The sequence below is a fragment of the Platalea leucorodia genome (assembly GCF_965183815.1).
Source record: "Platalea leucorodia genome assembly, chromosome: 9".
Lineage (NCBI taxonomy): Eukaryota > Metazoa > Chordata > Aves > Pelecaniformes > Threskiornithidae > Platalea > Platalea leucorodia.
Window position 1 is genome coordinate 40,312,456 of NC_138831.1, and position 15,107 is coordinate 40,327,562.

Below are 15,107 nucleotides of genomic sequence, written 5' to 3' on the forward strand. Positions count from 1 at the left end.
TCCCAAGATTTTTTATTGTTTTTAATTACTAAAAGTCATGTCTGACTTCCTTTCCCAATGTATTGCTGAAATATGATGTAGACATCAGGTGTTATGCATATTGTTTAGCATGTAATCCTGAGATTATCGTGTAAGATAATGTTACATGGTTGTTTAAAGCAACCGAAATGAAATTATGTCCAGCTATTAAAGTAGGTAAGCATTTCAAGAAGTAAACATCCTTAATTTCATGTTTAGGAACACATTTCGAGTTTAAGCTTAAGACACAGCTTAGAGATGGTAATTAAATTTGTTTATTGAGATGAAAATTTTCTTGATGAAGAACAAAGGTTATGACCTATTTATTGCTACTAGAAAAGATTGACAGTGTTGTTAGAAAACTTCCTTACCCACAATTTCAAGGTAAAAATTTTACTTTATTAAAGAGGTAAATAGGTGAAATTACTATTATCTCAGTGTAGCACAGTTAATTTTTAAAAAATTTAACTTTTTTTTTCTTAGCAAGGTAGGTAAACAGTCTATTTTGAAATTGTTTGGGGGGTTTTGGTATGTCTTTATGTACATATTGCAAATTTTTACTATTCAAATGTTAGCTTTGAAAAAATATTACTTTGGATTTTAATGGATTTGTATATAAAATAAGTTATATAATGATTCTGGTTATCTCAGCTTTTAGGCAGTGTGAGATGCTTTTATAGGGTCATGTGTGGTTTTGTTAGTTTTTGGAAGACAATGACAATTTAACTTCTTTATGTTAGAGAGTACTTGCCTTCATTTTTAAATAATAATAAAAAAAACACTCATGTTCTAATTCTTTTTTCCTTAAAAAGCATTTTTCATTGCAAAGTTGTATGATTTGTATTTTTTAATACTGTTATACTTCTTGTTTTTCAGTCCCAGAAATCCTGGATAGAAAATACTTTCACCAAGAGGGAGTGTGTGTATATTATACCAAGTTCAAAAGACCCTCACAGGTAAATGAGAAATTATGCAAGAACTCATTGCTGCTCTTTAAAATTAAAAAAGTTAGTATTGTAAAGAGAGTGTATAATAGATTTTTGGACTAACTACTCTGTCTGTATAAAATACTGTCTTTAGTTCACTCTTTTGTGACCGGGCCTTATCACTTTCCATGCTTAGCTTGGATTTTTTTTTTTTTTTCCTTTTCTGAAAGTACTTTGGCATTGCAGAAACCTCTAATAAATGTTCCCCTGTTCTCTTTGCTTCTTCTTACCAGTCTTCCTAGTGATGTCTGTGGTGTGTCTACAGTGTGTGTGGGGGGGGTGTAATTTTTTTTTCTTTTGGTGGCATAGTTCTGAAGTCAGAAAGTCTCATAGAGATATACTCTATTGTAATTTAAAGAACAGCAGTGTGAGTGTAGGGTGAAGTGTAAAAATAAACCTGACAGTGCAGGAAAAAGGGATGAAAAATTCATAGAAGAATAAAGAAAAACAAGAACCGTGGTGGAAGAAAAAAGTACAAAACAAAGACTGAAGAAATATTTGCTTCCAGGGAAGATAGATAAAATAAGAACAGTTTGGATATCAAAAGATTTTGTGTGGTATCTAGTAATTTTTCATCCTTAAGTTCTGTAAGGAAAAAATGAGGCTGAAAAATGGGGAAATATGTTTCTAAAGGGGAGACTGAGACTAGTGAAGAATATTTTGCACATCTCACGTGCTGCTTTTACCTTATGCTACATTAGAGATGTGAAATCAAGCCAAATTAGTGATACCTCTAACATACCTAATTGGTAGAGTTTACCTTCACTAAATGTTACAGGTGTAATTTTAAGAGTTCCTACAATGATTGAACTTGATGTGCGTGGTCATGACATCTGTGTCACAGATTAAAACAGATTGAAAACAGATTAAAAATTGGTATTTTAAGGCAGTTCTGTCTCCCAAAAATGTTTACTATTGTCATTATGGATTTCAGATCAGCTTTTTTTCTTTTTTTAGCTTCATATATTTGAGAGCAGCTGAGAAACCTTTTCTTCTGAACTTCTGAAAACTTCAATTTCAATATTTTCCATGAAAATGTTCTAAACCTCTTTTGTTCTCTTGGGGCAGAATATTACTTTTCTTTTAAGAACTTTGTTTTTAGGCAGAAAAAGAACAAAGTAAATGCTGTAGAATTTTTAAGTTATTGTAAATAATTTACCACATTCCTTGAAACCATGTGACGTGAGAAGCTTTTAGAATTTATAGCCATGATTGTAGCACATGGAAAATTTGCAAATGCAAACAAAGTAATTAGGAAGCTGTTAAAATTTCCAGAGCACTTCACAAGGAACAAAATGATCTTCAACACTTGCACTTTTAGTTTAACCCATTTGTAGCATACCTTACAACTTTTCCATCAGATTTTGTCCTTCGGTTTCTAAGAATCGCTTACTGTTGTTTGTGAATTATGCATAAATGAATCAAATGTAGACAGGAGTATTTGGTACGTTTTGTTGATCTGTACCGTTTAGTATACATAATTATACTTTAATAACTGTTAGAGAAGATCTAAAGCTATAGTTCAGTATTAAAAATGTAGATGATTAATAGCAGAGTGTAACTTCTATAGAGGACAAAATTAAAAACTTGTTTATGCTCAAAGTCTGAAAACAGTTTAAGACTACTGTATAACATCTGTATTTGTACACTTTTGCATACTAGCTCTTAACCATAATTGGTTAACAGCTGCTTATGAAAATTACGGAAAACAGTAGTATAAATTTACCTGCTATGTTAATTTTCAATGTTACGAAAGCTGTTAGCAGAAAAGCACAGAAAATGTTTAAGATGAAAGCGGGTACAAATGAAGAATTCTTTTTATATAATAAACTTTCTGTAAAGACAGTACTGTATAAGGTTTGTTCAAATACATCTTTTTCTGCACATGTAACTTAGAAATGATCGAATAACCTTGCCACACAGGCAGTTCAACTTGCGTGTATATTAGAAGGATGAATTTGTAGAATAGATGCAACAACGTATAGTTAGAATGAGTCCAGGAAAATGCTGGTCTGTAAGTAACTTCTCAGCATCTAGCAAAATGTTTCAGTTTGAGTACTGCAGATAATCCAGTCTGAAATATTCCTGGGCTTCAGATACTGATGGTTCAAAGCCTGAAAACCCGTCTGAAGTCTCGGGACTGAAGCTTTTGCGTGTTTATGTGTTTTTACTTGCTAAGTAAACTACAGTCAAGACAGACAAGTTACCATGTTAAAAACGGGCAAACTTGAGCAGTGTGTTTTCCATTTACTGGAGATCTCTCTTGTTCAGTAATGTTTCTGTAACCACATGAAGTTGTGTGAGTGGTTTGTTCCCCTCCTCCCCCTGCCCCTAAAACTGAAGCTGAAGTTTACTCATATATTTAAATATTTCTTATAGATGCCTTCCAGGATGTCAGATTTGTCAGCAACTTGTCAGGTAATAGTCCTTTGTAATTACAATATTTATGAATATTTTTTTCCATTAAATAAGCACTTTCATAATAGGGTTTTAAAAAGTTTTGATCAATACTGCAAATGACAAGTCAGTGAAAGGTTAGATGTAAAACAAATATGACTAATGAATAAAGAACTGTCTGCAATACATAGGTCACAGATTTATAAAGGTTATAGAAAATATTTGGCTTCAAAGTATCAATTTTCTATGTCCTGACTACTCAGTTTCTTCTGGCCTCCAACTTGCTATGTCAGTGAGCCTCAGTATTTTGCATAATAATTACGTATTGTAATTAATTCTTGCTACAAATATTTATGGCAACAAGGTTTGCTCTGGAAAAGAGGTTTATATAATATTTAGAGTCTTTACTTTCTAAATCTGATGTATCTCTGTTATAGATAAAAAGTTCTTCTCTCTTGTCTTCTAATAATAGTATTTACTCAAGTATTCTAAATGATATGGTTGGGTGCAGGTGCTGTTGTGGCCGCTTGGTCAGACAACATGCTTGTTTTACTGCAAGTCTTGCTATGAAATACTCCGATGTGAAGCTGGGTGAAAACTATAATCAGGAAATAGAAGAATGGTCAGTGGAAAAACATACAGAACAGACCTCTACTGATGCTTATGGTGTCATCAACTTTCAAGGTGGCTCTCATTCTTACAGGGCTAAGGCATGTATGACATTTTCTTTTTTTCTTACTCTAAACATGTTGATAGAAATGGTGAATGCTTCATCTAACTTTTGACATTAAAGGCTGAAAACAATGGCACCTGTATTGTGACAAACGAGTGCCCTCTACTATTCTAATTTTTTTTTTAGTGTGATCTGAATTCTTTCTAATTTCCATTTTTTAATTTTATTTTTCATAACAAAAGTTGCTCAGATCTATCAGAATTAGTTGTATTCATGTACAGGCTTACCTTCAAATTGCAAATAGTGATAAGAATTCATAATCATTTTAGCAAAACATTACATTAAGAATTCAGTGTCACTGTTTCAGACTTCATGAAAATACAGCTTACTTATCTGTGCTGCTTGCTTACTTGTAACTGTTAAATTTTTATAGGACCTGTTAAGTAACACCTGCTATCTTAACCCTCTATTCATAATTTTCAAACTCTGAAAAATCATTTAAAATTATGGACAGATGTGAATATGCTTCTTTTTTTCAAAATTATTAAAGCATAATCGTACTGATCAGAATAACTAAGTTTTTTGGGAGAGGGGGTTAGTTAAAAACAAGCATACCAATAAATCGAAATTTTGGAAACCAACTCAATTCACAAGTGCACATGTACTGGAGAGGCTAGAAAACTGGAAATTCTGACGTATTCTCCACAACTATTTTGTAAAGGATTTCTGGTTGTGGTAGAAATAATTTAATGTTCATGCAGTTATAATCTGCAAGGGGTTCTGATACCGTGTGGCTCCTATGGCCAAAATGAAGTGCGTGAGTGAGGGAGCTGTGTTCTTTATGCAGCCGGCGGAGCCCCCAAGGAGAGTCCTGTGCTCTAGGTGAGATCATCTCTGTGGAGAGAAGGGCTCTTAGCAGAATTCTTCCATGTTGGTAATAGCAGTGTATGTGTTCCTTTGTACACTCAGTATGGCTTAAAATTGCTGCAAATCCTTTTCTAGGAGTGCAGAGGTAGCAAGCTGCCTGTACTAATTTCTGTGCTTACTTCTGCAGAGCGCTAGTGGGGTTGCTAAAACCAGTTTATTGGAATAGTGATTTTTTTTTTTAGTTGGAACTTGATTCAGGTAGGGCTTATTGAATAGCTCATATTAAAGATGCAGCGGTGTTTTTAACTGATCAACCATCTACTTAGTCTTATGCTGTTAAACACAGCAAGTTAAAAAGCTGCTGGTTTTGAAGTTTTCTATTAAAGAATGTAGCTTTCCTTCCCAGCAGGAATAGAGAAGGAAAAGCAAGCAGCTGACTTGCTGTAAAACTTTTTGGAAGAGGCATGCAAGCCTCTCCCCAGTAGATGGCAGAACTTTTATAAATATTTTTGAATTTCGTCTAATTTAGAGATTGTCCAATGCTTTCATAAAGACTAATTTTTCTATGTCACTGTGCCAGTAGGATGGAATAACATAATCTTTCTGTAGTTGTTCCCTTTCCAAAACTTGTTTTCAAAACTGTTAACGATCTTGTCCTTAATTCTGGAGGACGTGAAGTAAGCTTGTTCATTTATTGCATCTGCCATGTTTCAAGAAAGCGAATTACATTTTCCATAGCCAGGAATAGGATAACATATGCTGAAGTACATCCTGGTTCTTCCTTTTACTCATCGATTCTGTGATGATTTCTTTTAAGAACCTTTTAACTCTCTTCTTACGCCTGCAGTATGTGCGATTGTCATATGACACTAAGCCTGAAGCTATTCTGCAACTTATGCTTAAAGAATGGCAGATGGAGTTGCCGAAGCTTGTTATATCTGTACATGGGGGCATGCAGAAATTTGAACTTCACCCACGCATCAAACAGTTGCTTGGCAAAGGTCTTATTAAAGCTGCAGTAACAACAGGAGCCTGGATTATAACTGGAGGAGTGAACACAGGTAAAGAAGTACCAATGAATGTGCACAGTTAACTGGATTATGGTTTGTAAGAGCCAAAAGATTTAATGGATGCATAATTTCGTCTTAAAGCAAAGATTTGAGTGAGTTTGGTCAAGTGAAATTAAAATAATACATTTTGAACATGTGTAGTTGGAAGTGGGCTGCTCTTTTGTCTTGCAAAGAGATACAACACAAAGGTGGAGGGTTTTGGATTTTTGTGCTTTTTTGGCTTGGTTTTGGGGGTTTTTTGGCCTTTTGTTTTTGCAACTGCAAGAGGAGAAACTTAATGCAATTAAAACAAGTATAGTAATGTACTGGAAACTCTTTAGTTCTTACTAGGCTAATATTTATTTTGTTGAATTACTGATACATAGTACTTTGTTTCCTCCTAGTAGGTGTAGTATGGTGCTTTTTCTTTGGTGTTGTGTCAAATAAGTTCCCAGATCCTTAAGGGCCCAGTTAGCTAATAAAACAGTTGTATTTCTTAATAAGATGCGACATTCAATACATTGAAATCTTTTTGTGCACAAACAGGTGTTGCAAAACATGTTGGTGATGCTCTAAGAGAACATGCTTCCAGATCATCTCGAAAGATTTGCACTATTGGGATTGCTCCATGGGGAGTGATTGAAAACAGAAATGACCTTGTTGGAAGAGATGTAAGGATAAATTACCTAATTGAAATAATGATTTACCTGACTTATTTTTTTTGACAAATCTGCTCAAGCGTGTTTTTTCACTCGCTTTGCATCATTGGAATACTTGCTTTAATACGAAGATACATTGACATGTGACTTATGCAAGATCATTAGTGTAAACAAGTTGCAAAATGCAAATGCACTAGAGGAGGAGCTTGTTCTGAAGTACTTAGTCCTTTCCCCCCCCCTACTGATATTACTGGATCAAATAACAAAAATGCTAAAGTATTACAGACAATTCACATTTACAGAGGCCGATAAGTAGAAAAATTTTGATGCCAAGTCTTCAATGCTACTGTGTACCAAAGCAGTCACAAGTTTCCCCAAAGACACATTTTCAAAGGATCTTTTCTCTATTATCCTTCAAAACAGAATTCTTTTGTAATATAGCTACCTGCTTTCCTGCACAAAGTTAAGAGCTACAGCTGTTGGTGTATCCTGACCCAAGGCATGCTTGTATGTGTCAGTGCTTCTTGTTGAGCCACCGCTTCTTGTGTCTAGATGTTGTGGTTTAACCTGGCAGGCAGCTAAACACCACACAGCCGTTCACTTGCTCCCCCTGCAGTGGGATGGGGGAGAGAATTGGGTTAAAAAAAGTAAAATTTGTGGGTTGAGATAAAGACGGTTTAATAGAACAGAAGAGAAAATAATGATAAAAGAATATACAAAATAAGTGATGCACAATGCAATGGCTCACCACACGCTGACCGATGCCCAGCAAGTTCCTGAGCAGCGATTGCTGCCCCCTGGCCAACTCCCCCCAGTTTATATAGCGAGCATGATGTCATATGGTATGGAATAGCCCTTTGGCCAGTCTGGGTCAGCTGTCCTGGCTGTGCTCCCTCCCTGCTTCTCACTGGCAGGGCATGAGAAGCTGAGAAGTCCTTGACTAGTGTAAGCACTACTTAGCAACGTCTAAAACATCAGTGTGTTATCAACATTATTCTCATCCTAAATCCAAAACACAGCACTATACCAGCCACTAAGAAGAAAAAATTAACTCTATCCCAGCTGAAACAAGGACACTAGACAAAAAGTTAATTTTCACAGAAACAAATTTGAATCTTTATAAGTAAAAGACATTGTTCTGTGCTTATATTTAGGTGGTTGCTCCATATCAAACCTTGTTAAACCCATTAAGTAAACTAAACGTCCTAAATAACCTCCATTCCCATTTCATTCTGGTGGATGATGGAACAGTTGGAAAGTATGGAGCAGAAGTTAAATTGCGGAGAGAGCTGGAAAAAACTATTAATTTGCAACGGATCCATGCAAGTAAGTAATTCTGATGCCTGAGGGCTGAGTGTTGCTGTGCTTTAATGGAAAAGGTACTCACACCAAACATCTGAATGAGAAAATAGAAAAATTAGTCTTTTGGTTTTGTTTCAAGTATGAATGATTATTTTGCAAATGTCAACTGCTGCTTTGGACCCTAGATATTGCTAGGAGATTTAGGATTTCTCTGGGACCAGAGAGGAGGGTTCTTCTGAATAAAGTTGTCAGTTTTGCTTTGATAAAGCAAATGTATATCACTTGAGTTACTAGTACGTTGTAAGGCCTTACTGGTCTGATTGATTAATGGTTTTGACACTGATCGCTTGCAGTTTCACAATAGGGCAATTGAGTTTGTAAAACATCATCTATGTTTGTGCAAAGAAGCCGTGACTTCTTTTGGTGTTTTCCCAATTATGGCGCAACATGTGTGTTTTTCTCTTCTAGGAATGCTTTTGCAATACTCCCTGTCAGTAGAGGGTTTCCATGTAACTGTGTTCAAATCGTATGTGTATTGTCATCTTTGGAAACTATGTGGGGGGGAAGGCAGAAGGGGAGTTCCCTGAAGAAAAAATGTTCACTTTTCTGCATTCATTCAGGAATATTTCTGTGAAGAGTCTCTTCTGTTTTGTAGACTGTATTCCATTGTATTTATCAGCTTCTTTGCAGTGCTTTCCCCCAGCTCAAAGTATAAGTAGTGCTTGAAACTGTGCATTAGCAGCAGTGAAAATGTCTGGCAGGCAGCATTTTAATATTTATTCAATAGAAGGGACATACTTGATTTATTAAATCTGTAAAATCAATCTTAGCATTCCCTATACACTTACTACATTGTCTGCTTTTTATTGCTTATTTGCAACTTTATAGGAATTGGCCAAGGTGTGCCTGTGGTGGCACTTGTATTCGAAGGTGGCCCCAACGTCATACTCACAGTTTTAGACTTCCTTCAAGAAAGCCCTCCTGTGCCGGTGGTAGTATGTGAAGGAACTGGTAGAGCTGCAGACATATTGGCGTATGTTCACAAGCAAACAGAGGAGGGAGGGTAAGTCCTAGCACTGCTAGCCAAACTATCAGTCATACACAGGTGGGTTTTGAGATCATTCCTTAATGAATTTGTGCAAGAGTTCTTTCTATGGAAAGACAAAGGCTAATAGTGGAGAGTGTAGTCTTACCTGTGATGCAGCTTTCCAGGTTGGCTGCAATAATAGCTCTGGCTAAAGACCAAGACATCTTTTCTAGTTCTAGGTTCCTCCCACATACCTTGTACTAGTTGCACCAAATTCTGTAGCGTATGCTTGCTTCAGCCGTACTTAGAAGGACAGGAAAAACGTACACACCTGTATCCTAAATTAGGGGTATTATCTCATGTGCAACTTCAGTTACATGCAGTAATTTTGTTACACCATTGTAACTAGAGGACCCAGCTCGCAGTTTAAATGCTCTGTCTGCTTCAACTTCAAATTTTAACTAAGCCACAGCCACAGTAACTTAAGCGATAAATGACACTGTTCTTAAGTGCGCACAACAGTTTTGCTCAACAGAAGTCAGAGCTGACCAGACCTTCCAGAGATGTGAAAATAACATAGAGAATGGAACCAAACTCCTTGAAAATATCACTTGACTATATCGAATGGAAGTATTTTCAGGCAGTTAGCTGTGACATAGTAGTAACTTTTCTTGAAAGAGAGCAGAAAGAGTTTCTGTGTTGTTTCTTCTGAGTAGTATTAAAACTGAAGTTTCTACACGCTTCTGTTTAGTGTAGAAAACACTTGTCTGTTTTAACTGTAGTTTCAAATAATAAAAGGGATGTCCTTGGGCTCCACAATACTTAGTGATTTCTAGTTAGTTGTCAGGCTTGCATAAATCCTTACATATATTGGGTCCATGTTACAGGAACTGCCTCAGAACCAGGAGGCAGGGATCTAATGTAGCAGTAAACCGAACAGCTTTGTCCATAGTAAGATCAGAAGCAGGTCTTACTCAGAGGGCTGAGTACTTCGTATTTTGTGTCAAAATCTTTTAGTTGAGACTATCCTAGAATGGATGAGAAGGAAAGGGAGAGAAGCTGAGTTACTTTTAGGAGGCAGTAGTAGAAAGTCATAGATTAAGCAACCTATACTTCTTTCTAAAGGTTACCCAAGATGTTGCCACTGAAACAGTAATAAGCTTATAGATAGTAAGACTTTGAATGGACATGTTGAAACGAATTAAATGCATTGTTGTTCTTGCTGTTCATGTATAACAATGTGTTTTCCTGTTTGTTTCAATCTCAGGAATGTTCCTGAGGGTGCTGAGCCTGAAATAATTTCAACCATCAAAAAGACATTTAACTTTGGTCAAAGTGAAGCAGTTCATTTGTTTCAGACACTGCTGGAATGCATGAAAAAAAAAGAACTTGTAAGTAGATCTTGCCATAAAAATTTTTTATGCAAGGTGCATGCATTCATGGATATAATATTAAATTGTATCTCAATGTTGTATATGACCAAGAGTCATTAAAAAAATCTTTTCTGGACATAACATAGTGGATCTTCCAGTTATAGAAGATAGTCAAATACAGTTTTCATGTATACTTTATCTCATGGCCAAGAGAGACTCAATTCTTGTGATTATTTCTGGTAATCTGAGTTTGTTTTTGTTTCCAAGCCTGTTTGTTTTCAGATGACAGGATTCTGGTCTGTTTATAGTGTGTATGTATTTTGTATTTGGGTTGCTGTCCTTTTTTCTTGCTTTGATTTTTTGAAAACCTTGGGACTTTTTTTGCTTTTTTTTTTTTTTTTTTTGGTCTTTTAATTATGACTGTACTAACAAAGGTCTACTATCACTGTGTGCTTAAAGCAAAAGCACTTTATATAGCTTTGTATGTAGCCTGAGTTCAGGTACTGGTGTCTCATTTGGACATCATATTGTGCTGTTCTAAGGTTTAAAATTGTCATATTTGGCTAAACATGTTTGGTGGCAGGTTAGTCTCATAATCTAGAATGAACTGGAGGGGTAAACAGAATACTGTGTGGTGTTTATAGACAATAGAGAATTGTAATCATAGTGGGGAAAGAAGTTCAAATTGATTGAAGAGTGTAAAGGGCTTCTGCTATGCCTTTTCTCATAAAAGATTGTCTTGTGTGGCACCCAGTTAGGAAAACAATACAGAGTGCACACTAAAGCTAAGTTTTTAAATTGAGCATAGGCTTAAATTGTTAAATTGCATCCAAGATAAGGTGACTTTTTAATGTATTTCAGTTCCTGACATAAAAGACTGGAGCTAATCACCTTTGCCTGAAAATAACTTTTAAAATATGTTTTCCCTGCTTTACCATTTTGGACAGATTACAGTTTTTCACATTGGGTCAGACGAACATCAGGACATTGATGTGGCAATACTTACAGCATTGTTAAAAGGTGAGACTTTTAAGAGCATTTGGAATTCCCAGCTATTGTTGTTTAGTGTTTATATGATGAATTATTTATAAAATACTATAATCTGTAAGAATCTTTTGTTTTTAAGCAAACAATTATCTACTATGTTTTCTCATTGTATAATACCATAATTTGTCATAAATTATGAAATATACTGTATAACTTTGTGGTGGATTTCTTTATTTGGCCTTTTAAGGAAGCAGGAATGTTTATTATCTTATATTTTAATTAATTTTAAACTTTTTTCATTGTTTTTGCTTCTTAAGGCACGAATGCATCTGCATTTGACCAGCTTGTTCTTACACTTGCGTGGGATAGAGTTGACATAGCCAAAAATCATGTTTTTGTTTATGGGCAACAATGGCTGGTATGTAATGATCTGGACTAAGCAGAATGATATTTCCTAAGACAGAAACTCAACTTACTGTAAAGAATGAATCTTTTCACTTTTGTAGAGAGAGACTGTAGAATACTGACACGTTCATTTTCAGGACAGTAATTTTTGCATACTGCATAATCTTAGAGCTGTTTTGTTTATTGTGTAGTTGAAAATGGTCCAACAATTCTAGAAATGTGCTAAGTGTTCTTAATAGCTAGAGGAGAAAAAACATTGCAAAAGGTGGAAGCTGGATTCATGTTAGTCAGATGCTCTTACTTCCTTACAGTTGCATGGTCGTAGGAAGTTCTTAAGAAGCATCTAGTAAAATGCATATATTAACTACTGTTGGCAGCACTGCAGTGTCTTTTGACAGGGAGGACAAAATGTCTGTTTCTTGTAGTCTGCAAATTAGTTTGAAAACTACATTGTGGATCTTGCCTTTTTCCCATATTACTGTAAAAATAAAACACAATCTTATATGAGTGGGCAGTCAAAAGTACATAATATAAGGCTTGTTGATAGCAATGATGGTTCTGAGCATTTGTCTTTGAAGCAAATTGTGCTTTAAATGGTTTATGTCTTTGTGTTTCATCCAATATCAATCTATGAGAACAGCTTAACTATGTTAAACCAAATGTCTACTTAGTCCCATGTACTGTGTCAGCAGGAGATAGCTGTGGAAGAGTATAAGACTTAAGTCTTCAGAACATTCTCTCATCCTGTAATTGTGTGAGGTTCAGGGGATTTTCTGAACCAAGGGTGACATCTTTGTATTTGTAGACATATAAGGTTTCCCCAGCCCTGGAAGTGAATGAGGTTGATATGTAATCTAAGTACACTTACTTTTGTGATGCCCTGGTTTAGTGGTTCTTTCCAGGCTCAATCTTGTGACTTATTTGTTGTAGGTTGGCTCTCTGGAACAGGCTATGTTAGATGCCCTTGTGATGGATAGAGTTGCATTTGTGAAACTTCTGATTGAAAATGGAGTAAGCATGCACAAATTTCTTACAATTCCCAGGCTGGAAGAACTTTATAACACAGTAAGTGAATGAGTGCTTTTTAAGCTACTTTTAGAACAGCTGTTTAGTCGCTCAGCATGTTGTATACTGGGTCATGTGCACCAGTCCGAAGGCCATGGGGCGTCAATAGGGATGGCTTCCTGGCGTGAGGTTAGAGTTGAGAAGTGCATGCTGTCTGGCTGCTTTGTTAGCGCCACAGCTGCTTTCTGGCTCTTCAGAAATGATACCAGAAATAGTTTGTCAGCAGGATGTTCATCTGTGTCTGATGCTGGGGATGGATATTAAAGGGAAAATTGCAGCCTTGTTGTGGAACATATGAAATGTGTAAACCACAGGGGAAGAGAACAAGAGAAAGTCAGATGGATGAAACTTGTGCACAACATATGAGGTCTATAGAGAGTATTGTTAGGGCTTCGTAAGATTAATTCTGTCTATAGCAGTTAATATTATCATAATAGTTGTAAAAATAGTTTATTTTGTGAACCTGGATAGTTATAAATATTACTTAGAAAAATTTTGTTGCTGTAGGTGTTGATTTAAGAATTTTGACGTAGTTTTGTATAACACTAAGTATGTATCAGGACAAAACAAAAAACCTTCCAGCAAAAAGTAGCTAAGGTGAGTAGCACACAAATATGACTTAATTATCTGCTTTTACCAAAAAAAAAAAAAAAAAAAAAAAAAAAGGAATTCTTTAGCTAATAAAGCTCTGTAAAGAAGCCCACATGATCAGGTTTTGTTATCTGGGTTTTTTTTAATTAACCTTTTATGGTGTTGCTTTTACACACTTGATGTGCATTTGATTGAGTTTTGTATGGGAGCTAGGGTAACGACACGTCTAAAAGTGTAACAGTCCATGCACTCACAAGACATCAGAGAAGGAAAAAAATCCACTTTGATAAAAAGAGGGAATGTTCAGACTAAAGATTTACAAAGTAAAGTAGCTTTTACTATGGATCCTGCAATACTGTAAACATGAATATCAGTCTGTGTGTGTTCCTGTAAATTAAAATGTTTATTTGTTAAAACTTGTCTCTATAATATTATATTTTAGTAATATAAAAACCCCATAATGCTGCTGTTTGCATTCTGTTTTTTTTCTGTTTTTCTTTTGGATAAACTATGGGTGTATTAATTATCTCCCAAATTAAAACAGAAGTAAAATGAAACAAAAAAGGAAGTAGTCTATAGCTAATATGGTAGTTTGAAATATTTGCATTTATTTGATGGGTACTGTTTGTTTCAAAACTAGGGATTTTTTTTTTATTTTTCAGCCAACATGCAAAAATATTTGGCTTCTACTGTAATCTTCTCATGTTGTCATTGCACTCTAATTTCTCATTCCAAATCCTCCCCCCCCCCCCTTTTTTTTTTTTTTTTTAAAGAAACAAGGCCCAACAAACCCCACACTCTTTCATCTTGTTCGGGATGTCAAACAGGTATGCTGTAAATGTAAAAAAATCTGTCAAACTAGCAGTGCTAGTTTTTTGGTGATTTCTTATGTTTGACTGTCACTTTCATCTTAGGTTTATTAATTAGATTTTATTGTAAATAATAAGCTATCTCTGCAGTCATTCTGTTGTTTCCAATACTTGCTGTTGTATGCTTAGTGCCCTGCTGCCAGAAAGATGTTAAATCCAATGAGAGTTGTCTTTTTCATCTTACTTGTGATTGTTTTGCTTTTTGGGGGAATTGAAAGCTGATATGCCCAGCTAGGAGTAATTTTGGCTGTTAAAACAATAGACAAAAAACAGTCGTCCGTCCCCCACCCTGCCAACAGAATGAACATCTGCCCTGCTAGGGGAGATCATACAGAAAAGAAGCTATAACCTTGTCTTTTTTGAAACTGATAAATATTGAGCCATGTAGATGTTTTTTTAATCATGAAAGGTTTAATTTGTTTTTTATTTAGAGCTGTGATGTGACATGTAGAAAGACTCTAAGCAAGTTTAAGATTGTAATTTGAAAAACTAAAAATACCTTTTTTTATTCCTAGGGAAATCTTCCTCCAGGATATAAAATCAACCTGATCGATGTGGGGCTGGTTATTGAATATCTGATGGGAGGGACCTATAGATGCACCTATACAAGAAAACGCTTTAGAGCTATATACAATAGTCTCAGCGGAAACAATCGGGTATGCGGCAGTTGGATAACAGGACATGCTGATTCATATGTTCTCAATTAAAAAAACACTGCGTATTTTGGAGGAAAATTGGATCCATATCGTTTTGTTCTTCTTGTCAATGGATTGGTTCTTTTAAAGGCAATAGTAAGGCCTAGGAGGGCAGCTGGTAGCTGTTTTGGGATTGAGGACAAA

The 15,107-nt window shown here is 35.5% G+C and overlaps 1 protein-coding gene across 1 annotated transcript in view; it reads left to right on the top strand.

Annotated features, from left to right (window-relative positions):
• Positions 1 to 15,107, top strand: part of TRPM7 (transient receptor potential cation channel subfamily M member 7) — a 58,401-nt gene that overhangs the window by 20,670 nt on the left and 22,624 nt on the right. The window contains exons 2-14 of the mRNA XM_082321386.1: positions 895 to 974; positions 3,384 to 3,422; positions 3,913 to 4,111; positions 5,789 to 6,002; positions 6,537 to 6,661; positions 7,804 to 7,975; positions 8,840 to 9,014; positions 10,246 to 10,369; positions 11,299 to 11,371; positions 11,656 to 11,756; positions 12,674 to 12,808; positions 14,173 to 14,226; positions 14,784 to 14,924. Coding sequence (XP_082177512.1) covers positions 895 to 974; positions 3,384 to 3,422; positions 3,913 to 4,111; positions 5,789 to 6,002; positions 6,537 to 6,661; positions 7,804 to 7,975; positions 8,840 to 9,014; positions 10,246 to 10,369; positions 11,299 to 11,371; positions 11,656 to 11,756; positions 12,674 to 12,808; positions 14,173 to 14,226; positions 14,784 to 14,924 — 1,632 coding nt within the window. The remainder of the gene's footprint in view (positions 1 to 894; positions 975 to 3,383; positions 3,423 to 3,912; positions 4,112 to 5,788; positions 6,003 to 6,536; positions 6,662 to 7,803; positions 7,976 to 8,839; positions 9,015 to 10,245; positions 10,370 to 11,298; positions 11,372 to 11,655; positions 11,757 to 12,673; positions 12,809 to 14,172; positions 14,227 to 14,783; positions 14,925 to 15,107) is intronic.